Genomic DNA, 27,934 nt, shown 5'->3' on the forward strand with positions numbered 1-27,934 from the left:
TATTTGTGACTGCTCATTCATTTTTTACATTACAGCTCTGTGCTTAAAATTACTTGCTAGTTGATACTTCACATGCTGGAGGTGTGTTCCTCCAATCAGAGCACTCAGCATCAGTGGCAATTAAATAATGCACAATTTATACACACTTCTAGTCACAGACTACTGGATTCTTTCACACAAGATGCAATTGAGCTTCACATATTCAGTTATTATCATCACAAAGATTGGCTTACAGTAGGTAAACTTCGTACGACATGGCATGAAACCCAACTTTTGGAAGGCAGCAAATGATCAGTGCAACCGTTTCTAAAGATAAATATATACAACAACACCATCAAAATGTCTTCGGTAGCACAGGGGTACAGTTACGGCTTCAAATCGTGGAGCTCGCGAGTTCAGATCCCATTGGGTGCTAATACTTGTATTTTTAAATCTTTATCAAATAGTTGTGATTATTATTTTCTATTAATTGGTCTCAGTGTAGTCTTCTTTTTAGTCTTTCTTTGCATCGCTTTCATCATTTTATTGCCTTTTTTATTTGCTCTTATTTTTCTTCCTATCATTCGTTTTTCATTTGGAATCTGTCTGTGTCCCCTATAACCTGTAAATGTGTTCTAACCAGGACTGCTCATCGGTCAGTATCATGTCAGCTCATGTAGCAACAGCGAGTTGTTACATTTCACTTTTAGGGTTGAAACTGAATTTTTCTTGTTTTGCGTTTGTTCATAGAGCTCAGCTTTAATCAGTGTGAACAAAGTGAGCATGATTAATAGTGGTGCTGCAGGTTGCTGGTCACCGGTTTCTTGGATACTTTGCACATCAAGAGGTTGTAGTTAAGTTAGGACGTGAGTGTAAATTCGGGGCTACAAAACATATTGTCTGCAACAGTTCAGCTGTTGAAATATTTTTGCAATTTTCATGTTACAGAATATATGAGATGGAGCGAAGAGCACAGACTCCAAACAAATTTTGCTACCCTGCATTTGAGACTATAAACTGGTATGCTGCTGGTAGCATTCTTATGGAAATGAAAGAACTAAATAAGCAAGGGAAGAAACTTCCTGATTATCTTGCAGTGGGGATTAAAGCACTTTTACTTCGATTAAAGCGCTGGTATCAAGAAAGAGATGTAAGTATGTTTATAGTTTTTTTATACAAAATGTATTGTTTAGTAAATGAAGACAAATGGCGAAATACACTGCTGGCAATTAATATTGCAGCACAAAGAAGGCTAGCTTACAACAGAATTTTACATGTTGTGGGTAGCTGACACAATAATGTAACTATACTATTATCAAGAAATCTATATTTAACTCATCTGTTTTTGTGGCAATGTCATCTCTCTGTTTCCTTCTTCCCTCTGCTGGAGTAACTGGAGTTTCTTAAAATACCCTGATATTTTTGTATGCATAAAAAATTTGTGAACGTAAAGTAAGTGTGTGAGCATTAGCTGGTGGAAAGTCATGTCCATGGTCTACATGGCAAGAGCTTATTTGCTGACTGAAATTTCTGTGTTTGAATCTTACAGGCCAGGACAGTTGTCTTAGTTTGCATTTAACCTTTGATTTTCATGCAGAAGAATTATGAGTAATTGTGGGCATGTGAAAGTTGTTCAAAGGTCTGCGTGTACTTTCAAAACAGAGACCATAAAACAGCATAGTAATAGTTTTTAGTAAAAATTTGAAATTGCGGAACTTGAATTTGAGCACATCACTTATAACCTGGGTTCTGCTATTGATTTTTCTACCAGAATTGTGTGGGAAATCAGAAAACTGTTAGATAACATATCTGTAGAAGTTTACCCAGCTAAAGGTCGATTTGAATACTGCAGTACTCCTCTTGGAGATCATATACCAGTACCTTCCTTTGACTTTAGAACTGACTTGTTGAGTCGGAGAGAGAGACCTACAATTTGACATGGACTCTGAACCATGGTGTAACTTGACATTTCCTTCTTCAATGCCAAAGATGGAAGAAGCAATAAGTGACAGAAAATGGTGTTGGATCAACTGCGGAGCAATTCCCAAACCTTTGAATCGGTAATCTGCCACTTACCCACAGAGCCACTTAGCCTAGCCACACTTTTCTAATCTCAGTGAAGTGGTATTGTGAAAAACATTGACTGATTAATAAACTCCTAATCATTTCATTGCCAGTGTGATTTTCTACACTAATATTCCTTCCTTTCACTTCTAGAAGCCACTATTTTGACAATGTTTTGCTGAGTAGGATCATTTTGTTACTTTCAACTAGACGCAAGTCACAGTCTCAGCAGTTTTGAAAATGCCACTCGGTGTCACTTCGTGGCTTTAGTGTAATTCAGAGTCATGGAAAACTTCGATTGTTGGTAAGAAGGAAGGAAGATTTTGGTTCAACATCATGTTGATGATGTTAGTGGCCTGTGTTAGATTGACTGAAACTAACCACTCCACAACTGTGTCAATATGTGGTCATAAGTGACCGAAAAAGTCCGTAGCAAGCTGTACTGTTGCCCTAAGAGTTGTAGCTTCCTGATAAACTGTTCAGGGCGTAGGCAATGAACCTGTATGCCAGACAGCATGTGTCCTGCTTACACCACTTCAGACACATGTCTATTGATCATATGACGATTGAAGACAAAAAAGTCTTGATGCTCAAAGACCTATTTATGCTATGATCAGTGATGTAGACTGTGTTGACAATTTTGAAATTGACAGAAGTTTACTTCTGTCTATGCATAATGCAAGTTCCTTGTATAAAAACGATAAAAAGAAACGACTAAGTGAAATTGTCAAACAACAATAACCAGAAGTTTCCGAAAAAATAATGCAGTCTGAAATTAACAAGTTAGATTATAAGAAAACAAAAATGTTGGCTGTTGCAGCTACAATTATGAACTGAACATTTGAGAAAGTAGGTTTCTTGTAAATATTTTTGTTGATTTTTCATGGCTGCCAGTTATTATGGATTGTCTGTAATTCTTATGGATTTGTTACCTTAATTACAGAGTTATGGGAAGTTACTAAAAATTATGGAAATGCACGCTTTATAATTTAATGTTAAAAAAAAAACAGGAAACGTACTGTTTACATTTCACTGATCGTATGCTACTACTTGTCAAATGTACATAATGATTTCCTTCCTGAGTACTGAGTAAACCTGTCTATGAATAATTTCGTTACCACAGTTTACTAAGATAGGTTATGTTGAGTGGCAACGAACATTTTTTGTTCTGCCCATGACAGCATATAGAATAGAAATAAAACTGTTTTTGAACCAAGTGATGTCATAAGGTTCAAGGCTTTTCCTTGTAACAGGGTGTATACAACCCGGGACATCCAGGAGATCTGGGAAAAACCTGGGAATTTTTTCGTCCAGGAGAAAACCAGGAAAAACCCTGGAATTTTTTAGAATTTCAGGAACTTTTCCTTCTTTTAGTTACCAGTTAAATTTTTGTGATTTTGATTGATAAGAACCAATACTCTAACGAAGGATATTAGTGTATCCAGCTTCTACAGAATAATGCTGCAGCAAAAAACCATGAATGAGAGAAAAAAAACGAAAATAAAACTTAATTCGCAAAGGAAATGCGCCATATACAACAACAAAACACAGTGCTTATACAAGCGTCTGCCAACCAAAGTGTGTCAAAGGCTTTAGGAAGAATATGCAGTGCTTCCTAACAACAAATTGCCTCTGATGAACGTGACATGACAGCTGTTTACATTTGATTCATTTGAGCAGTTGCGGGTGAGCTCTTGCGCATGCGCATTTGAGTCGCCTATGAGTAGTACCTTCTCCCACTTCTAGCTACAGATGTGTGGCTGGGCGCCACTATCTAAATTGCTCCAGTTCAGAAATATCGTAGATCCAGGGCTGATCCACAGAGCAGTCTGAGTTGTAGTGGGGAGGTGGGTAGTCTCCACGTGACATGTGTTTACTTTTAGTGATTTTGCTGTTTCCTTTTCATTTGTTGCTTTCGCATTAAATAAAAACGAAACGGATTACTGTGGCCGGGAGCTACCAAATGAATTAAAATACGTTCGCGTAATTACGGAAGGCTAAAATATGATGTTAGTTTCAGGTTTTATTTCCACCTTTCTGATAGTCAAGCATTAATCACCTTACAGAACAATGAAGTTATTTTTGTCGGTTTGCTAAAGAGATTCGTCTTTTATTAATATTTTACCCTGAAGCCGTCAATTTATTTGAAACGAAGTGTTTAATTTCACACTGTTGGCTAGTTTCAACTGTTCACTGCATTTCAAGTGCATGTTTTCCATCTTGTAGCTCGTATGGCATTATGCCATAATAAAGGACCAAACATGAGATAATACAGTACTGGTACTCAAGAAACTTTAAATCCGAATTCGGACATATGGTTGTGCACTTGAAGCCGAATTATGCATTTTAGTATAGTTCACGAAATTCCGATGCTCCTGAAGTATTCTTTGATGTCTTGTTTCTTTTATGACATAGTGCAAGATCTTTTAATGTTTTACACGTACGAACATGCGGGCTTCCTGCGTCGTCATAGCTGCGCAAAGTAAATTTCCTTTTACGCAAGATGAACTATGTGTGAGAATGTAAGATGAATTTCTTAAATCACAGAGCGTTTGACTCTCATTTAAAAATCAACTCTTTGAGGACGACCATCTAGAAGAATTTAGAACCCAGAAAATCAGACATTTACATCATTATTAAAAATTTTACTGGCACATTTGTGTGATGTATCTAAGTGTAACATGCGCAAAATGATCAGCATTATATGTGGAAGCTTAGCTTCTCTTGCAGCTTATTAATCTTAGAGACCAATATTATTTGTGAAAGTTTTGTTTTTCTTCTAGCAAAACTGTGTATATTAATTTAAACCATTAACTTTTCTTTTTGTGTGTTCGCACTATTTAAGAGTGATCTTGCTATTGGTTGACTACACTACATGTCCTGTGCTGTCGTCAGCTGCCGAGATCACGTGACATGAGCTATGACTGGCTTACAAAAGTGCGTCGCAATCTCGATTTCATTGCTTCAGAAAGTAACATGCAGTGTTTGGTGGAATTCGAATTTAAACCTCCGTAAAACGAAGAAATGCAGCGTACATGTTGCTGCACATCTGCACATCAAAGATCTTTTCAAAACGTACTTCTGAGTACTCCAAGTTTTGGCGAAGTTACGTCCCGTGACTGTTTTATATTACTTTTGAGAATGTTGCAGTTTAGTGACATCTCGGCCAGTCGTAGAGATGACAGTTTGTTTAAAATTAGGAAAGTAATTGATGCAGTTCATGTGGCATTCTGCAGTGCATTTAATCCATACAGAAAACTCTGTGTCAATGAAAGCCTATTATTTTTCAAAGGTTGCCTATCTTTTAAACAATACATACCTTTGAAACAAAATAGATTTGGAATCAAAACATTCGTGTTGTGCGACTGTAAAACTGGATACGTCTTGGATTTCATTGTATACACAGGCACAACAACAGAAATTGAAGTTCATAATTTGGGGAAATCTGGTGATAATGTGACAACACTAATGAAGCCATACCTTGAATGTGGACATACCCTGCATGTCGACAATTGGTATACAAGTCCAGCCTTGTTCCTCTGGCTTCACAACCAGAGAACAACAGCATGCGGTACTGTACGTAGGAACAGGTGCAACTTTGCGAAGCTACAAAAGAAACTGAAATGAGGAGAAGTTGAGTTTATGTCAACTGACGCAATGCTTGCCATCAAGTGGTGCGACAAGAGAGAAGTGTCCATGCTGACTACCTGCAACACTACAGAAATGCATGACACGGGAAAGACAAACAGGACGACTGGCAAAAAAGTAATGAAGCCTCAATGTGTTGTTGTTGTTGTTGTTGTTGTGGTCTTCAGTCCTGAGACTGGTTTGATGCAGCTCTCCGTGCTACTCTATCCTGTGCAAGCTTCAATGTGTTATTGGTTACAATACAAATATGGGAGCAGTAGACCACTCCAATATGCTAATAAGGTCTGTTGCATCTGTGCGTAAATCTTCTCTCCCCCCCCCCCCCCCTCCTCCCCACATTTTCATTTATCTCTGGTGCAAGAACGTGTGGAAAAATAGAACGGAAGAGAGATAGGAAAGGAAGACACTCTGATGACGAGAATCTTCTTCGCTTTACTGGTAGGCACTTTCCACATGTCATTCCAAGTGACCGGTCCAAGAAACGCGGACTATAGCATAGATGTGCAGTGTGCTCAAAACAGAATGTGCGTCGAGAAACAAAATATGAATGCAAAACACTTAATGTACCTTTGTGCGTTGACTGATGTTTTGAAACATACCACACAAAGAAGAACTTTTAGCCAAGTTGCTACAGCTGGAAGATGAAATGGAGCCCTTACTTCTGAAAAAAATTACTTAAAAATTAAAAAAAAATAATAAAAATAATTACAAAAATTTAAAAAAAATTAACTTCGCCATTGCCAGTCCAAAGCTCAGATGAGAAATAAGGATGGGAAATACAACTGTGCAAAACAAAAAATCACCAAATTATCTGAGCTTGAAGAGCCTCTCCAGATAAATTACTTTGCTGACAAACACCTTATGTACGAACATGTGGAACCGTCCAGCCTGTGCTGACAAACACAGACTGGATGCTTCAAATGTTCGTACAGAAGGTGCAAAAATAAAAACTTAGTTCAAATTTACGGATTCTTCCATAACTTCTTGGTAGAATGTAAACCTTAAACTCAGTGCAAATATCATTAATTAAACAAAAAAATTCTAGCATTATTATTACTACAAAATTGTAGCCTGGGTTGCGGTAAAAGATTTTTATCTAAGCAGAGACTAGTTTTGGGTGAAGCTCATTTTCAAACCATCACATAAAATAAAGACTGTGACAACCACATTATAGCTGTTAATAAAACCATAGAAGATGGATAGGTATCGATGTTCTGTGGTTTTATTAGCAGCTGTAACGTATTTGTCACATTCCTTTTTGACATGGTTGTTTGAAAATGGGCTTTGCCTGAAACTAGTCGCCGCTTAAATAAATATCCTTTACCACAACCCAGGCTACAATTTTGTAGTAATATTCAGTAATGGATTGCTGTCATATTTTTCCAGGACACTGGATTTGTGAAAAAATTCTAGGCCTACACTTGGAAAAGGCGTCTTGGCACACGTTGGTCAGTTGCACACCTGTTTCTGTAGCACAAAAGGTCATTAGGAATTAAAGGTGACGTTTAATTAGGTAGTTTAGAAACTTGAGTATTTCCTTATCTAATTCTTAAACAAAAGTTATAAATCATTGTTTGTTTCCACTGTACAATAACAATTGCATCCCATATAAAAAGAATTCAGAAATGTTGAATTTTTGATTTTGAAGTTTCCTTGGCAATAATTTATTGGGTTAATGCTCTCAAAATAAGTGATTAGCTTCAAAAGTGTGTCTCGGCATCCAGATGCTTTCCTCGAAAGTTGTTTGTGGGCAAATTATTGCACTACTGCAGAAGAACATCAACATTTGCTCATTACAGATTCTGCAGCGTTTACAACATAAGTTGCCTACAAAAATCTGATAATTAATTATCAGTATGCCAAGTGAAACACAGATGTATACTGAGACCTTATGACGATTCTCAAGAACTAATTGCAAATGAAAGAAAGCCTTTGATGAGGAGTTACATGTTATCAGCGTAAGAAGTTTGTATACATTAGGTCTGTCAAGCAATTCATCTCCAGATTCAAAGCTATGGAATAAGTATCGAGATATCCTGTGTTTATTTGTAACGTCAGCGATCACACTGATTGCGAGACTGTCACGATCGCTGTGGTTCCAGAAATACTCAGGCCAGGGCGAGGACGGCCAAGTGGAGAGCGCAGGCACATACAGTAGTGCACGGAAGTGGCTGCCAGCCCAGGTACACAGATTAGGTGGCCCCAAGGGCTGGCTTGACACGACCAGCCACACGCACCGGCGCAGCACTCAAAGGGTTAAGTAAAGTACACCAACTCTAAATGGCCCAGTTACTAAACTAAATCTATCTATCTTCTTCTGTTTTTTGCTGAATACTCTTGTTGTTTACATAACCAAATGCATTCCTACAGAAAAAAGAGCCAGTAATTCAGAAACTTCACAGCATTGTAAATATCTTATTTACAAATTTCATTGCGAGATTTATCAAACCTTCTGTAGTATCTGCATCTGCTTGCCTGCTGGAACTGAAGTTTGAAAAAAAAAAAATAATAATAATAAATATTAGGAAGGGGGTGAAGATACTGTCATTGATTTAGACACTAGAAGCTACATTTATTGTACCAGTTTCAAAAAATCGTACTTTAATTTTGTGAATATGTCAGAAGTCTTTTCATCAACTGATGTAACCACATCAAAGAAGAATTTGCACTAGATGATGACTTACTAAAAATATGCTTGATTTTTTTCCCCCATTTACATATTTCTTGCCCCATTTACATATTTCTTGCCCCATTTACATATTTCTTGCCCCCATTTACATATTTCTTGTCCCATTTACATTTTTTCCATTTAAATTTTTTATTCCTAGAAAATCTTTATTGAGGTTCAGAAATTGTCTGAAATGTAGCATTTAAAGCCCTAAATCAGCCTTCCAATTTGTAAAATTTTCTGGCCAAGGCCCCCTGGACCTGCCTCCATAATTGCCACGTGATTACTAACACCATCTTCTGAAAGTTAGCAGCTGTGGTTTTTGATCATATTGTTCATAATGCAATATGAACTGTACTACTTTATGAATGTTCCAAGTTATTTGTTTGGTGAAATGTCACTTAAAGTACCAAAACCAGAATTTGTGAATGTTCATGAAATATAGGTAGGTTTAATTTATTTCACATATAGACCTGTAAATGGTGTATATCTGTCTTCAGTGATGTTGTAAAATATTATTGAAAAAATGAAAATAATATAGATGAATCATTGATGTTCCTGAGACATATGTTAATGATGTAGGCTGAAGCAATGAATTACAATTTATACTGGTGATGGTACAAATTTTAATTCATTGCTACATAATACATCATTATCATAATATAAATCACGTTACACCAGTATAGCAAACTCACAGTTATCTGGTTTGAGGATTATGTGTGTATATTTTGGTATCTTTTGTAGAACTGCAAGAATAAAAAAAAATGAAGCATCTCAATTAGAACAGAATGATGTTTTCATTTAAAATGCACTATTGAGCATATAACTAATATATTACTTCCGGATGATGCTGTGAGTGTCAATGCTACACATGCATTGTTCCTGAAATTATTTCCCATGTCGCATTTCATCTCCTCAAAGTTCCAGAACTGTACCTTCATAACATTTTCCATTAGGCCTATTTTATTACACACATAGAGGCATTAAAATTCATTGATCTGTTACTAGAGTTTTGTTTGACTATACTGATGTTTTAATGATGTGGAAATTGAAATCCATCATTGGGATGAATATAAATGAAAAACTGAAACAGAAAAATGACTATTCAGTTCTTGAAAGTACAGTCAATCATACAAAATACAGTGGGTTTCAAAATGTTATTTTGGAAATAAATTGTCAAATATCCTCTCTCTCTCTCTCTCTCTCTCTCTCTCTCTCTGTCTGTCTGTGTGTGTGTGTGTGTGTGTGTGTGTGTGTGTGTGTGTGTGTGTGTGTGTGTGTGTGCAGAGAGGTGAGGATATGCAGCATTATGTTGTGCCCATTACACATCACTTGATCGCTTATCTCGGTAGACTTGACAAACATTAAAACTTATATCTCGTGTAGTTGTTGATGGCGTGCCAAATTTACTCAAAACTATCCCATACACTGTTCTGTCACTTCTATTACATAGTGTAGCTGTATAGACAGATTGAAAAATGCCATACACGTAACATATGATTTGTTGTGGAGTCTTGGTTACATAATCATACAAGGACATTCTATGGGTTAACAAACCGATTCTAGGTTACTGTTGTTATAAAAAACTTAAACAACAAAGGTTCTAAATGAAACTTCAAGTTTTCTTTTGATATGAACTGCAATGTTGTACAGTCATTGACTGTGTATTTTAATGTGTCTGCCCTTTGTCACCTCTGTCACACACTGACTGTTTAAACCATTGATTGCTCATAAGGAATCTAGTTTAAATGAACAGACAGCATTGCATAAACAAATACAATTTAAATGCAAACCGTGTCTCATTATGACATGCAGTATCCTCCAACTGCTCAAACTTGACTTAGTCTATTACAGTGTACATGGAGTTTATCTTAACTTGTCATGATTCAATTTGGATGACATATACAGGTGTATCAAAAAGAATCATCCGATTAAAAAAAATCATAACTATTATGTTACTTGAGATAGGTACTGTTGGAAAGAGCAAACTTTCGAGTTTTACATGGTTCCCTCTAAGTAGTAACAGTATGTGCCCACTTCACTTCCAGTAAAAGTGATGTCGGGATGACAGAAAGTGTTTTGTGTTCCATGTTTTACGCAGTGTGGGTCAGTAGTAACTCTTCAGCGTGGCTTTCGTACTACATATGGTGTGGATCCTCTTACAGCAAAGAGCATTAGACGATGGCATGAACAATTCCAAGAACAGGTTGTTTGTGTAAAGGCAAATTGTCGAGCTGCCCCCGAGTGTCTGACACAGATGTCGAATATATCCGCTATAGTATCACAAGAAGTCTGCAGAACTCCGTTCACCATGCAGCTCAGCAGCTCAACATGCCCCTGATGTCCGTCTCACACATGTTGCACCGACGTTTACATGTGAAACCATACAAAATTCAACTACTACAAGCTCTCCATGAAGGAGACAAACTAAACGATGAATTGGTCACACTGGACCAAATAATTCTGCCTTACATTATTGGACTCAAAGGTCACTGGACCTGACTATATGTGAATATTTATTGTGCAGGTTTATAAAAGACCCTGTTTATGTCCCTCCATTACCAACAACAATGAATGAACTGAACTGAGCCATTGCATAACAGCAGCTGTGGAAGCTGTAACTCAAGACATGCTCACTGCAGTGTGGGAACAGTTTAAATACCACATTGTCATAAGCCGTGTATCTCGAGGGGGTGGGGGGGGGGCATATTCAACACCTATGAAAAGGTGTGAAAAAAAAGAACTTTGAGTTTCCCGTTCATCAAAAAACAAAATTCAGTTGTATATGTGTATTAGTTTCAGAAATATAAATGCACCAAATCGGATGATTCTTTTTGATACACACCATATTTTAAAAATATGTAAGTGGTTCTTTGCAGCATAGTATGTTTGCTAACTCCATTGAGTAAAAATAAGTTATATGAAAACCTGGAAAAAACTGTGAATTTGACAATTAAGATTTGGTGGCCACCATGGCATCAACTCAACAGCATGGAAATTGTATGTAGACATTGTGTCGGATAGATGGCTAGAGATTCACATATTCATTGAAGATAAGGGATTTTTTTAATACTTATGGGTTGATAACAACACCCCTCTCCCCTCCCCTCCCCATGAACCATGGACCTTGCCGTTGGTGGGGAGGCTTGCATGCCTCAGTGATACACATAGCCGTACTGTAGGTGCAACCACAACGGAGGGGTATATGTTGAGAGGCCAGACAAACGTGTGGTACCTGAAGAGGAGCAGCAGCCTTGTCAGTAGTTGCAGGTGCAACAGTCTGGATGATTGACTGGCCTTGTAACGTTAACCAAAACGGCTTTGCTGTGTTGGTACTGCTAACGGCTGAAAGCAGGGGAAACTACAGCCATAATTTTTCCCGAGGGCATCCAGCTTTACTGTATTGTTAAATGATGATTGCGTCCTCCTGGATAAAATATTCCGGAGGTAAAATGGTCCCCCATTCAGATCTCCAGGTAGGGCCTACTAGGAAGACGTTATCAGGAGAAACAAAACTTGCATTCTATGGATCGGAGTGTGGAATGTCAGATCCCTTAATCGGGCGGGTAGGTTAGAAAATTTAAAAGGGAAATGGATAGGTTAAAGTTAGATATAGTGGGAATTAGTGAAGTTCGGTGGCAGGAGGAACAAGACTTATGGTCAGGTGAATACAGGGTAAAAAATACAAAATCAAATGGGGGTAATGCAGGAGTAGGTTTAATAATGAACTAAAAAAAAAAAAAAAAAAATAGGAGTGTGGATAAGCTACTACAAACAGCATAGTGCACACATTATTGTAGCCAAGATAGACACAAAGCCCACACCTACCACAGTAGTACAAGTTTGTATGTCAACTAGCTTCCCAAATGACGAAGAGATTGAAGAAATGTATGATGAGAGAAAAGAAACTATTCAGATAGTGAAGGGAGACAAAAATTTAATACTCATGGGGGACTGGAATTCGATAGTAGGAAAAGGAAGAGAAGGAAAAGTAGTAGGTGAATATGGAATGAGGGTAAGGTATGAAAGGGGAAGCTGCCTGGTAGGATTTTTGCACAGAGCGTAATGCAATCATAGCTAGCACTTGGTTTAAGAATCATGAAAGAAGGCTGTATACATGGAAGAGGCCTAGAGACATTGGAAGGTTTCAGATAGATTACATAATGGTAAGACAGAGATTTAGGAACCAGGTTTTAAATTGTAAGATATTTCCAGGGGCAGATGTGGACTTTGAGCACAATTTATTGGTTATGAACTGTAGATTAAAACTGAAGAAACTAGAAAAGGTAGGAATTTAAGAAGATGGGACTTGGATAAACTGAAAGAACCAGCGGTTGTAGGGTGTTTCAGAGAGAGCATTAGGGAACGATTGACAAGAATGGAGGAAAGAAATATAGTAGAAGAAAAATGGTTAGCTTTGAGGGATGAAAAATTGAAGGGAGCAGAGGATCAAGTAAGGTGAAAAGACGAGGGGTAGTAGAAGTCCTTGGCTAACAGAAGAGATATTGAATTTAATTGATGAAAGGAGAAAATACAAAAATGCAGTAAATGAAGCAGGCAAAAAGGAATACAAACGTCTCAAAAATGAGATCGACTGGAAGTGTGTAATGGCTAATCAGGGATGGCTAGAGGACAAATGTAAAGATGTAGAGGCATACACCACTAGGGGTAAGATAGATACTGCCTACAGGAAAATTAAAGAAAAATATCAAAAGCTCAGATCGAAAAGCAGTTCTAAGAAAAGAAGGGAAAGCAGAAAGGTGGAAGGAGTATATAGAGGGTCTATAAAAGGGCGATATTATGGAAATGGGAGAGGACGAAGATGAAGATGAAATGGGAGATATGATACTGCATGAAGAATTTGACAGAGCAAGTCAAAACAAGGCCCCGGGAGTTGACAGCATTCCATTAGAACTACTCATAGCCTTGGGAGAGCCAGCCCTGACAAAACTGTACCATCTGGTGAGCAAGATGTATGAGACAGGCAAAATATCCTAAGACTTCAAGAAGAATATAATAATTCCAATGCCAAAGAAAGCAAGTGTTGACAGGTGTGAAAATTACCAAACTATCAGTTTAATAAGTCACGGCTGCAAAATACTAACACAAATTCTTTACAGATGAATGGAAAAACTGATAGAAGCTGACCTCGGGGAAGATCGGTTTGGATTCCATAGAAATGTTGGAACGAATGAGGCAATACTGACCCTACAACTTATCTTGGAAGACAGATTAAGGAAAGTCAAACACATGTTTCTAGCATTTGTAGACTTACAGAAAGTTTTTGACAATGTTGACTGGAATTCTCTGTTTCAAATTCTGAAGGTTGCAGGAGTCAAATACTGGGAGTGAAAGGCTATTTACAGTTTGTATGTATACCAGATGGCAGTTACGAAAGTTGAGGGGCATGAAAGGGAAGCAGTGGTTGGGAAGGGAGTGAGACAGGGTTATGGCCTATCCCTGGTGTTATTCAGTCTGTATATTGAGCAAGCACTAAAGAAAACAAAAGAAAAATTTGGAGTAGGGATTAAAATCCATGGAGAAGAAATAAAAACTTTGACGTTTACGGATGACATTGTAATTCTGTAAGAGACAACAAAGGACCTGGAACAGCAGTTGAATGGAATGGACGGTGTCTTGAAAGGAAGATATAAGATGAATATCAACAAAAGCACAACGAGGATAATGGAATGTAGTCAAATTAAATCGGGTGATGCTGAGGGAATTAGATTAGGAAATGAAACACTTTAAGTAGTAGGTGAGTTTTGCTATTTGGGGAGCAAAATAACTGACGATGGACGAAGTAGAGAGGATATAAAATGTAGACGAAATGGCAAGGAAAGTGTTTCTGAAGAAGAGAAATTTGTTAACATTGAGTATAGATTTAAGTGTCAGGAAGTCTTTTCTGAAAGTATTTGTATGAAGTGTAGCCATGTATGGAAGAGAGAGACATGGACAATAAACAGTTGAGACAAGAAGAGAATAGAAGCTTTCGAAATGTGGTGCTACAGAAGAATACTGAAATTAGAGGGGTAGATCATATAACTAATGGGGAGTTATTGAATAGAATTGGGGAAAAGAGGAATTAGTGGCACAACTTGACTAGAAGAAGGGATCAGTTGGAAGGACATGTTCTGAGCCATCAAGGGATCACCAGTTTAGTACTGGAGGGCAGCAGGGAGGGTAAAAATCATAGAGATAGACCAAGTGATGAATACACTAAGCCGATTCAGAAGGATGTAGGTTGTGTTAGTTTCTTGGAGATGAAGAAGCTTGCACAGGATAGAGTAGCATGGAGAGCTGCATGAAACTAGTCTCTGCACTGAAGATCACAACGACAGTAGGTTGATAAAATACTGCAACCAATTGTATGACTAGTCAGAGGTGCGATTCAGCCACACTTCATTTTCATATATGATAATTCGTGGATAATAATGATGATGCTGCTCTTTTGGATGAATTTCTTGTCAATTTATTGCATAGACTGGCCTGCAATGTCTCCAGATCTTAATCCAATAGAACATACCTCAGGAGGTGGATTAAGGAGATAAATTGTAGCCTACCAGCCACCATCAAGGACTCGTCTAGTCCTCTGCACAGGTCTTGGGTTCAGTTTTCAGTAGTGTTCATGAACTACTTTATAGATACCATATTGTACCACCAAGCATGTGTGGGAGAAAGAGAAACTACATGTTGTACATTATTGTACTTACATAAAAATTGCGTATGTTGAACATCTTAAATAACAAAGAGGAGCCCTATTTCTAACCACTCAAAACTGATGTCACTCAAAGTATTCCCTTTTACATATAAATTTGAGTTCCACTAACACACATTAGTGCCAATTCTCCAAAGAAATTATGGAATGAGCTCATTGTGTTTGTGTTGAAAACAGTTGGGTGCACACTGGGTAATTTTTCTGATTTAATCATTTTCACCCATTTCACTTCTTTTGTTGTACTTGTGTAGAAATTTTCAGACACGTGGAGACCAAGTAGTCAATGATTTATAAACATGTTGCCAACCTTATTTGGCTATATACCCACATTTTTATGTAAAATCTTTTTGCAGCAGAGAGGTTACAGGAGCAGCCAGTTATTTAATAGGTAGTATGCATGGGAAATGGAAAGTATATCTATTTGTTATCAAGGAAAGGTGTGGTAATAGTGTGTTGTTATATTAAGTGGCTGTTCTTGTGCAGTGTGCAAGAACTACCATGCTAAAAGTAATTGAGATCTTTGTTAGCAAAGAAAAACAATGCACCAGTGGCACAATATTCAGTTGAATGTTGTTTAAAATGGTGATTTTGATACTATATGAATTATCAGTCTTACATGTGCCATAGGTTCAATCTGAAATGTTACAAAGAGACACACACTAATGTAAAACAATAATTGAAAGCAAAATATTTTAAAATTAATTCTCTCTCTCTCTCTCTCTCTCTCTCTCTCTCTCTCTCTCTCTCTCTTCGCGCGCCCGCGCATGCTCACGGTAAAATAAAAGTGTCAATCGTACAGTTCTGACAGTGACAGCTGTATTGTGTGAGCTATGTTAAAAACCACTGAACGCACAAGGAGATATATATTTATTTATTTATTTTGTGTGTGTGTGTGTGTGTGTGTGTGTGTGTGTGTGTGTGTGTGTGTGTGTGTGTAAGGCAACTGGTTTCAACAGACTATGCCGTCATCTTCAGGTCTTAAAATTTTGTTGTTGTAAAACATGTTCATTTGACACTGACATCACACACAAGATGTCAGGTGGATAAAAATAGCATATTATAATAGGTTTGTCATTGTTAAAATATTTAAAAAATGAAAGCACCTTAAGCAACAGGTAAAACTGTAATTTAAAGTGGATTTGTACTTCAGAATATGTCCAGGATAGAGTTATGATTTTGGGTACTGTATGATGCAACAAGCAACTGTGAACAATATGTGTATGTACATAGCACATTGCACAAGGTGCTTCATGTTTTTTAAACATTTTAGCAATGACAAACCTTTTATATTGTACTGTTTTTATCCATTTGACATCTTACGTGTGATGTCAATGTAAAATGAACATGTTTTACAACAAAAAGATTTTAAGATATGAAGATGACAGCATGTTGTTGTTGTCATTGTTGTGGTCTTCAGTCCTGAGACTGGTTTGATGCAGCTCTCCACGCTACTCTATCTTGTGCAAGCTTCTTCATCTCCCAGTACCTACTGCAGCCTACATCCTTCTGAATCTGCTTAGTGTATTCATCTCTTGGTCTCCCTCTATGATTTTTACCCTCCACGCTGCCCTCCGATGCTAAATTGGTGATCCCTTCATGTCTCAGAACATGTCCTACTAACCGGTCCCTTCTTCTTGTCAAGTTGTGCCACAAACTCCTCTTCTCCCCAATCCTATTCAATACCTCCTCATTAGTTATGACAGCATAGTCTGTTGAAACTGGTTGTCTTAACTTCAAAAAAATATATTTTATGTGATCTTGGCTATTGAATGTTTTTTAACAATTAAACAGATTGCTCTTCAGCTCTCTCAAAATGAGAAAAATCCAGTGTGTGAGCTATGTTTACATTGTTACATCAGAGCTCTGGAGGGACATGTGTGTAATTTTAGTGGTGCCAGACTTCTCATTTACTGAATTTATGTGTTTGTGTTGCTCCTTTTCTAAAACAGTGATGGTAGCTTTCAGTTAGACAACACTTATCAGTTGCACGCTACCTGTGTGACAATGATTTGAAGCCCACAGTACAGACTTTCACCATCTTGACTTTGAGCACTTGGGCACTATTCTGGAATGATATATCTAATTATTATATTCACCTCATGTCTACATATCAACTATCAAACCATATTGCGTACATTGTGGCAGGCATTTGCATAATGTGTCTAATGATATAGCATTATGTAATTCTGTATTGCACAACAATTGAGTAGCTTGACATAGGTTTACCGCAGGTGCATCAAATTATATTATATTAATATAGACAGACAAGACAAGATCATAAGCGCTTTTTACATAGGATACTCCATCTTTGAAGTTGTTTAGACTCTGGGGTTTTCGTGAGACATCGTGTCGAGTATATACCACAAGTACCGCATTTCAGGGAAAACACCACAACCACCACAGTCAACTAAAGTGGGCAGCAACAAATGGATAAGAGCAGTAACCATTCACTGTTGTGGATTGTAACAGTAACAAGACAGATCACATTGCAGCCGGTCACTCATCATTTTGAGAGAGCAGTCATACCCTGGAGAACCATCTATTTTCTGTGGGCACAGAAGCCACCACGCTCGTGTGCTTGCTCAGTGTACATCACAAGGCACAGTGATTAACATCATCAGTATACACTTTTCAATATTGAAAAAGGTTGTTCGGACATATGAGTTGCTGTGCCCATGAAAAAGACAAATGGCAGCCTGCAAGTACCTAAGAAACTACTTGAGGTTGTTCATCCTGCATGCTGACATGCAAGTGGTGAAGGTGAGATACACTTACATGGGGTGAAATCCCTGATATATCTATCATTGTATCTCACTGTTGAACAATATGGGAAACAACTGTCCAGTAATGTGTATCTGCTTATGCACCTGCAGAAACTTGGAGCTGACATATACATTTGGCACGACTATGCACCACCCCATCGCTCCATATTGTGTTGGAGTGGTTTGAGCAGCTCTCCACAGGTAAGGGGGCGCTTGTGTTCCTGCCCCCCATCCCCCCTTTCCCTTCATTATTTTGAATCACCTGACCTCAAACCTCAAGCCATCGAATTTATCACTGACCATTCTATGTGAGTAATGTCTGACATTTTCTGGGAAGAAGAAGTGATCTTACGTAACTTCTTAAAATTTAAAAAATATTTTTTAATTGTGTAGACCACGCACATACGTAGAAATTAAAATATGATGCCTAGACTAGTTTCAGTTGTGAATGCATCCATCCTCAGATAACTTTCGTATAAGACAAGTTGAACAAAAACTGTATGTACCAATAATAACCATAACTTGCACTTGTATAAGAGGAAAGTTCAGTGAAAATGAGATACCGTTTTATACAATAAAATTGTAGAGAAACTTAAACCATAAAAAATTTATTGTTACACCACGTTACTCATCAGTAGCAAAATAAAATGTTTGTGTTTCCAGTTGGACTAACTTTATTACCCATTAATAGCCATAATGCTGCTGCTGCATGGACTCACACAGGCTGAAGCAAAATTTGACGGAAAAGCTGATGCGCAAGTTTATACACTTTCATAGATCGACATATAAAAATAATAAAAGGTTATATAGTTAAAATAGTTTGTAGAAAAAACAAACACTGTAATAATTAAAAATACTTGACAAAGAAATCTAAATAAACAAAAATCAGGCCAGAAAACCAAATCCGTATTAATTACAAGAAAATTACAAGCAGAACATGAAACAGTAGTATGGCCTGTTGCCACAACATAACAAAAGATTTAAATCTCATAATGTTGCCAACGTATCATATTAATAAATCGAATTAACAGCTATAGTGAGAAAATGGCATATGCAGATGGGGCACTATATCTAGTGACATGAAGGTGATCTGACTTAGTCATATGTGCTGATGCAGTTAGAAAGGCAGCAGTAAAAGCACATGGTCCTCGGACTAGAAGTATTGCAGTTTATCATTAGTATTACTTGCTAAAATTCTGTAGCAGTTCATCTAAAATAGTGAAGAAATAATTCTGATTAAACTTGTTCAGCTCCTTTAATACTCAGTTGGGGCCCCTCTGACAATTGTGGAGATCCAGTTCTTTGAAAAACCCAGCTTGCTTCCTTTAGGTGCATTACACAGTACCTCCAAGCTGTGTTGAATTCCTGCACCATGTTTCTCTACATAGTGATGTACATACCAAAAGCTGTTCTATTTTGGGAATAGGTATGTTCTCTAATGTGTACATCAGAGGAGCAACCCATCTAGCTGATATAGTAGTGGTCGCAATCCTTACAGTTGATCTTGTATTGTAAACTCCTGACATATTAAACTTATTATGTCTTGGGCCTATTCAGTACATAAGCGTGTCCTAGGTGAAGTAGTCAGAAAATCAATCCCAACGTCAGTCTTACGAAAACATTGCTCAATTTTTTGTGAAACCTCAATGGTGCATGACTCGAACGGTCCCGAGTTCGAGTCTCGGTCGGGCACACAGTTTTAATCTGCCAGGAAGTTTCATATCAGCGCACACTCCGCTGCAGAGTGAAAATCTCATTCTGGTTATGGACATTCTTCGTCTCCTTCTTCTTCTTTCTCCTCCTCCTCATTATTATTATTATTATTATTATTATTATTGTATATAATTTTCTGTTTTTATTTATTTTATTGTAACAATTAGTAACATTGAGTATTTTATATCCATCGGCCAGTGCATTTTGTTTAAGGATATTGATTTCATCCTGCTGTAACAGCAGATGCAATGGTTGATGAAGCATTGAACAGAAGAAAACTTTTTAACACCATTGTTATGTTGTGGCTATGAATGGGTAATAGTCAGGTTACTCCTACACAAACATTTTATTTTGCTATCAAGTTATATGGTGTAATGATGACCTTTATATCAGTTATGTTTGTCTAAAATTTTATTAGCTATGGTGTAGAACCAGTCACATTTTTGTTGTGCCATTAGAGCCAAAATTTTTCATTGAACTTGCCTCATATACAAGTGCAAGTTATTGCACGAAATAGTTATTACTGATGAATCCAGGTTTTGTTCAACTTATGTCTCATACAAGTGTGATCTGAGGATGGTTGTGTTGACAACTGAAACTAGTCTAGTTATCATATTTTAATTTCTAGATATGTATCAATTTAGACAATTTAAAAGACCTTTGAGAAAAAAGAGTTTTTAAATTTTAAGTGTTCTGTGTGAGTTGTGGACATAATTGAGCATTCATTGACGTGAATGACTTCCTAATACTTTTGGTGTCCAGTGGAGTCCATTTTTCAGTGTTCCACCACTGCCATCATCGGAGTGAAAAAGGAGTGCCGCATTCTGAAAAGTGGACGTCTGTAATTCAGTTGTTAATAAATGTCTCACTATCATTGCTATTTATGTTCCAGAGAGGTTCCTTATGCAGTTTGTGCATTTTGAATCCAAATACTGTAATGACACTCTGAGCATTGGTGGAGGTTGATTTTAAAGCATTAAACAATGTCTTTGTTGTGATATCCTGATAATTAAGATATTTTTATGATGTGTCTCAGAAGTGTGAATCATGTTTTCATTTTTTTTGAATTCTTAGACCACTGTGTGCAATGTTATTGTTCCTGTCTGTGGTATATTGAGAATTACAAATTTGTGTCTTTTAAGTCAGTTAGTACTTGTAGCAGAAAAATATCTGGGAGAGAAATTTACTTGCTCGTTTTGCAGTCCTCTCTACTGACTTATTGTTAATCTTTCTTTGAAAAATAAGAAGATATTGAAAATGGTTAAAGTATTTTCATTTGAAAGAAGTACTGTTAAGGGTGAAAGTGACCACTTTGTCGAAAAAATAGTGACATGTAAAGAAATATACAATGGATAGATGTTAAAACTTTCACATAGTTACTGTAACATTCAGCAGATAAATAAAAACTTTGTTTTGTAAGTAAAATACGAGCACATGCCACTTTATGTTTGCTGTATTGCCATTTTTGATGCACACTTACGTTTGAATTAGTCTGCTACGTGAACTGTTTGTGGCATAGGCTTATGCTCTTGGGATTCTTGCTGCCTACTTTTTAATAGTGATTATAATTTCTTTGGCACTGGAACATACAGTGTAAGGCTTTGATGTGATGTAAGAGTATGGGCGAAGAAACTGTCACTGTCTTCACTATTGTCTTTCTTGAGAGATTTATTTTTGAGGTTTTATTGGTTCGTAAACAGTAGAGCTGGAGTAGGTAAGCAGCATTGTGGAACTGAGAAAATATGATGCATTGGGTGCAGTGCATGTGTGAACTGCAGATAGAGAAGAGCTCTCTGCACAAACTTCAGATTCCATACTACCTACTATGATGGTGAATCAGTGAAGTATTTGGTCTTCAGATTGCATGTGATGTCTTTTTCACATTTTGTTGCTTCAAATAGGTGCACTATAACAACAAAAGCTAATTTTTTCTGGTGCATTTGGCTTGTTAGACTTTATGAAAAGCTCCAAACTTTTTTTGGTGTGACAGTCTGATATATTTTTGTTATATTCCTAAGTTCCAGAAAAGTTAACGCACATACGTGTAAAGTGTATTGGCAGCATGATATGTAATTTACCAGAATTTTTCATAAACAAAAGTCTATTTACAATGGAAACAACCTTTGCTAATATGTACTACAGGAATTATTTTGTAATGGATGTGTGAAGCGATTGAAATGTTCTGGGGTCCTCCATTATGTATATATAAAAAGATGTAATTGCATTTGAATCTTCACATTATAAATGAAAATAAATTTGTTGTTTTTCATTACAATAAAATGTTTCAAAAAGTATATGCGTGGCAGGGAAGATTATGAATTTTACTTCTTGTTCCCTTGAGGAATGAGTATAATTATTTGTTGCAGGTGGCACATAAAATGAGGGAAAAGATACCAAATGGCATTGATGTCTCAAAATTATTTAAAGAACTTAACAAAGAAATCAGGCTAGCTGAGAGATATTTGATTTCTTTGAATCCTCCAAAGCCAGAAAGAGAATCAAAGAGGAAAAAAAAGAAACCTATTAATGATGACTTTGTGGATTTTTCATTCTGCCCAAATTTGGATGAGTGTGTAAGTGACTCACACACACACACACACACACACACACACACACACACACACACAAAAGCATACATTAAAGATTAATTTTAAAATATTTTGCTTTCAATTTTTGTTTTACATTAATGGTTTGTCTATATGTGACATTTCAGATTGAACCTAAGGACCATGTAAGACTGACAATTCGGACAGTACCAAAATTGCCATTTCAAAATAAGAAACCTGTTGGTATGCAACGGCCACCATTGAAATTAACACTGCCAAAACCAGCAATGTATCCATATAGTATAAATAAATTAGAAAATTTTCATATGGTTGACTCAATTAATGCTTCTGATGAAATAAATTCAACTCTGAATCCAACATTAAATGATAATGTTGATACAACATACAATGGTAGGTTCTTAGATGATGAACCTCACCAGTCAAAGACTGAAGGGGAACTGAAATTAAAAATAGCAAGAAGTCAAATTGTTGGTGAAAACATTGTCTCATCTGCTGACAGTCTGGTTAATGATGCTCTGCAGAATCATTCTGAGTAAGTATATTCTTAAATATTAGTTCTGTTGCCTAGTTTAACATAAAAATTGATGTTGTTTTTGTCTATGTAGCACATTTTTCAAACATACTTTTCAGTTCAAGCTTTTTCCTTTTCTTTTGATCTTTCTTCATCTGCACTTTTACTCCTTCTGCTGTAAAAGTGAGTAGCAATAGTTTTTCTAAAAGTAAGTGGTAATGATTTCTCTCACAATGTATGCCAATGGCTCATATAACTACTTTTATATCATCTTGATTAAATTTTTTCAGTAAAACTGGGAGGCATTTTATACATCAAATAGTTCCATTGTCTGATTTTCTTATAACCTCTCTATCTTCATTAGATGGTGGAGAGAGAACTTCAAGTGTATTCTGGATTGAACTATTGTTAATAGTGCAACAAGCCACCTATCGTATCTGTCAAGGGGTGAATCTAATCTAATTATTCCAAAATTTAAAAAATATATTCGTGACTTTGACACATGATTCAGACATTTGATCAACAACAACAGCAACAAAGAATTTTAGGGAAAGTCGTAAAGATTATTCAACATTTCATGTGCCTTTATTTCAGGGGCAGAAGTGGTATGGATTTTCATGTACATTTATCAGATACTTGAAGTCATAACATTACTAATGGTGTAATAACTAAATGTGTTTGTTTACCCAAGTGCTGGCATTAGTCAAGAGTAGTTAAATGATCTGCAGTATATGCACTTGTGATGTATCCATGATTTTTATAATCGTCATTGCCAATTGTTTGATGCTAGGTGATAATCAAGTAAGGAAATCTGCAGTGGTGTGTACCTATAGATGGGATGATATTGGCACTGATATAATTAAAGATTTACTTGTTTGTTGATATCAAGTTATTTTTATTTTGAGAAAATAATTCCATAAGGCTATAGGCTGCTATTCTTTATCCCTTTATACACTGAAGCACCAAAGAAATTGATATAGGCATGCATATTAAAATACACAGATACGTAAACAGGAATAATATGGCGCTGCCATTGGCAACGCCTCTGTAGGGCAACTAGTGTCTAACACAGTTGTTAGATCTGTTACTGCTGCTGCAATGCCAGGTTATCAAGATTTAAGTGAGTTTGAACATGGTGTTATAGAGCGTGCACAAGCGATGGGACACAGCATCTACGAGGTAGCAATGAAGTGGGGATTTTGCCATACGACCATTTCAAGAGTGTACCGTAAATGTCAGAAATCTGGTAAAACATCAAATCCCAGACATCGCTGCGGCTGGAAAAAGATCCTTCAAGAATGGGACCAGCAGTGACTGAATAGAATCATTCAGTGTGACTGAAGTGCAACCCTTCTGCAAATTGCTGCAGGTTTCAGTGGGGGGCCATCAACAAGTGTCAGCGTGCAAACCATTCAATGAACCATCATTGATATGGGCATTCAGAGCCAAAGGCCCACTCGTGTACCCTCGATGACTGCGCCACACAAATATTTACGCCTCGCCTGGGCCAGTCAACACCAACATTGGTCTGTTGATGACTGGAAACGTTGCCTGGTTGGACGAGTCTCGTTTGAAATTGTATGGAGCAGATGGATGTGTACGGATCTGGGGCAACCTCATGAATCCATGGACCCTGCATGTCAGCAGCGGACTGCTTAAGCTGGTGGAGGCTCTGTAATGGTGTGGGGCATGTGCAGTTGGAGTGATTGGGGCATGTGCAGTTGGAGTGATATGGGATTGCTGATACATCTAGATATGACTCCGGCAGGTGTCACATATGTATGCATTCAGTTTGATCACCTGCATCCATTCATATCCATTGTGTATTCCGATGGACTAGGGCAATTCCAGCGGGACAATGTGACACCTTACACATCCAGAGTGGCTCCAGGAACACTCTTCGGAGTTTAAACACTTCCGGTGGCTATCAGACTCACCAGACATGAACAGTATTGAGCATATCTTGGATGCCTTGCAATGTGCTGTTCAGAAGAGATCTCCACCCCCTTGTACTCCTACAGATTTATGGACAGCCATGCTGGATTCATGGTGTCAGTTCCCTCCATCACTACTTCAGACATTGGTAGAGTCCATGCCATGTTATGTTGTGGCACTTATGCATGCTCGTGGAGCTGCTACATGATATTAAGCAGGTGTACCAGTTTCTTTGGCTCTTCAGTGTAGGATGATTTTGCTCTAAAGAACTTTGAAGCTGTATGACACTTTCCATTTCTGTTTATTACTTATGTAACCGCGCAGTTATGCAACATGTAAAACCTGTGATGTTTTCTCTTGGTGCAATGTGTATCAACAAATGGACATCTTTGTCTTGTGTTCTTTCCAATTTAAGTTGTTAATAATTGTAATTCCTAGGTATTTAGTTGAATTTACGGCCTTCAGATTTGATTGATTTATCGTTTAACGGATTCCTTTTAGCACTCATCTGGATGACCTCACATTTTTAACTATTTAGGGTCAATTGCCAATTTTCACACCTTACAGATATCTTTTCTAAATGGTTTTGCGATTTGCCTTTATTTTCTGATGACTTTACTAGTTGATAAACGACAACGTCATCTGCAAACAACATCAGACGGCTGCTCAGAGTCTCTCCTAAATTGTTTATATAGATAACGAACAGCAAATGGCCTATAACACTACCTTGGGGAATGCCAGAATTCACTTCAGGTTTAGTCGATGGCTTTCTGTCAATTACTATGAACTATGATCTCTCTGACAGGAAATCGTGAATCCAGTCACATAACTGAGATGATATTCCATAAGCACGCAATTTCACAAGAAGCCGCTTGTGTGATACAGTGTCAAAAGCCTTCTGGAAATCCAGAAATACGTAATCAATTTCAAATCCCATGTCATTATCATTCAGCATTTCGTGCGAGTAAAGAGCTAGTTGTTTTTCACAAGAACAATGTTTTGTAAATCCGTGTTGACTGCATTCAGTAGACAGTTTTCTTCGAGGTAACTCATAATGTTCGAACACAATATATGTTCGAAAATCCTGCTGTATATTGACATTAATGATATGGACCTGTAATTTAGTGGATTACTCCTACTACCTTTCTTGAATATTGGTGTCTTTCCAGTCTTTGGGTATGGATCTTGCATCGAGCGAACAGTTGAATATGATTGTTAAGTATAGAGCTATTGTTTCAACACACTCAAAAAAAAACCTAATTGGTGTACAGTCTGGACTGGAGGAATTGCTTTTATTAAGTGATTTATGTTGCTTCACTACTTCAAGGATATCTGCTTCTCCATTACTCATGTTGATAGCTGTTCTTGATTCAGATTCTGGAATATTTACTTCATCTTCTTTGGTGAAGGCACTTCGGAAGTCTGTATTTAGTAACCCTGCGTTGGTACATCTACATCTACATTTATACTCCGCAAGCCACCCAAAGGTGTGTGGTGGAGGGCATTTTACGGCCACTGTCATTACCTCCCTTTCCTGTTCCAGTCGCGTATGGTTCGCGGGAAGAACGACTGTCTGAAAGCCTCCGTGCACGCTCCAATCTCTCTAATTTTACATTCGTGATCTCCTCGGGAGGTATAAGTAGGGGGAAGCAATATATTCGATACCTCATCCAGAAACGCACCCTCTCGAAACCTGGCGAGCAATCTACACCGCGATGCAGAGCGCCTCTCTTGCAGAGTCTGCCACTTGAGTTTATTAAACATCTCCGTAACGCTATCACGGTTACCAAATAACCCTGTGACGAAACGCGCCGCTCTTCTTTGGATCTTCTCTATCTCCTCCGTCAAACCGATCTGGTACGGATCCCACACTGATGAGCAATACTCAAGTATAGGTCGAACGAGAGTTTTGTAAGCCACCTCCTTTGTTGATGGACTACATTTTCTAAGCACTCTCCCAATGAATCTCAACCTGGTACCCGCCTTACCAACAATTAATTTTATATGATCATTCCACTTCAAATCGTTCCGCACGCATACTCCCAGATATTTTACAGAAGTAACTGCTACCAGTGTTTGTTCCGCTATCATATAATCATACAATAAAGGATCCTTCTTGCTATGTATTCGCAATACATTACATTTGTCTATGTTAAGGGACAGTTGCCACTCCCTGCACCAAGTGCCTATCCGCTGCAGATCTTCCTGCACTTCGCTACAATTTTCTAATGCTGCAACTTCTCTGTATACTACAGCATCATCTGCGAAAAGCCGCATGGAACTTCCGACACTATCTACTAGGTAGCACTGTCTCCAATAATATCTCCATTGCTATCATGCAGAGAAAACATTGATTGTGTCTTGCCACTAGCATACTTCACAACCAACCAGAATCTCCTTTTCATTTTCTGCCAGGTTTTGAGACTTAGTTTTGTTGCGGAAACTATTATAAAAATTTCACATCTAAGTCCACTCGAAATTTCAAGCTTCTGTAAAATATCGCCAATCTTGGAGATTTTGCACCCGTTTAAATTTTGAATGTTTTTTACGTTGCTTCTGCAACAGTGTTCTGACCCGTTTTGTGTACCAAGGATGATCAGCTCCGTCATTTTTTAATTTATTTGGTATAGATCTCTCAATTGCTGCTTATACTATTTCTTTGAATTCAAGCCACATCTGGCCTACACTTACATTGTTAATTTGGAAGGAGTGGGGATTGTCTCTCAGGAAGCCATCGTCAAGTGAATTTTTATCTGCTTATTTGGATAGGTATACTTTTTGTTTATTTTTGGAGGATTTGGGGGCTACAGTATTCAGTGTCGCTATGACAACCCTATGTTCACTAATCCCTGTATCCATTTTGATACTTGTTATTAGCTCAGGATTATTTGTCGCTAAGAGGTAAAGTGTGTTTTCACAACCATTTACTATTCACATGTGCTCATTAACTAACTGCTAGAAATAATTTTCTGAGAATGCATTTAGCACAATTTCCGATTATGTTTACTGCCTGCCTCTCGAATGAAACATGTATTTTTGCCAACAGATGGAGGGTAAATTAAAGTCACCGCCAACTAGACTTGTGTCTGTTGGATACGTGTTTGAAATCAAACTCAAGTTTTCTTTGAACCTTTCAGCAATTCTATCATCTAAATTGAGAGGTCGGTAAAAGGATCCAATTATTATTTTATTCTGATTGCCAAGAATGACCTCTGCCCATACTAACTCGCAGGAACTGTCTAGCTTATCCTCTCAGAACACTGTTAGGTTCTTCGCGAAAATTTTTGCTGAACTTATCTCCGGCTTTTAGACAGCTTTCAGTGCCTATAACATTTTGACCATCAGTCCTTTGTATTGGCACTTTAAGCT

At 37.5% G+C, this 27,934-nt stretch overlaps 1 protein-coding gene across 2 annotated transcripts in view; it reads left to right on the forward strand.

The window, feature by feature from the left end:
- Positions 1-27,934, forward strand: part of LOC126471586 (lysine-specific demethylase phf2-like) — a 175,273-nt gene that overhangs the window by 102,887 nt on the left and 44,452 nt on the right. The window contains exons 9-12 of one of the 2 annotated variants that reach the window (XM_050099822.1): positions 928-1,129; positions 7,794-7,946; positions 21,919-22,125; positions 22,266-22,651. In XM_050099822.1, the coding sequence (XP_049955779.1) occupies positions 928-1,129; positions 7,794-7,946; positions 21,919-22,125; positions 22,266-22,651 (948 nt within the window). The remainder of the gene's footprint in view (positions 1-927; positions 1,130-7,793; positions 7,947-21,918; positions 22,126-22,265; positions 22,652-27,934) is intronic. The other variant, XM_050099823.1, reaches the window with a different exon arrangement.

The sequence above is a fragment of the Schistocerca serialis genome, chromosome 3 (assembly GCF_023864345.2).
Source record: "Schistocerca serialis cubense isolate TAMUIC-IGC-003099 chromosome 3, iqSchSeri2.2, whole genome shotgun sequence".
In the NCBI taxonomy this organism is placed as follows: domain Eukaryota; kingdom Metazoa; phylum Arthropoda; class Insecta; order Orthoptera; family Acrididae; genus Schistocerca; species Schistocerca serialis.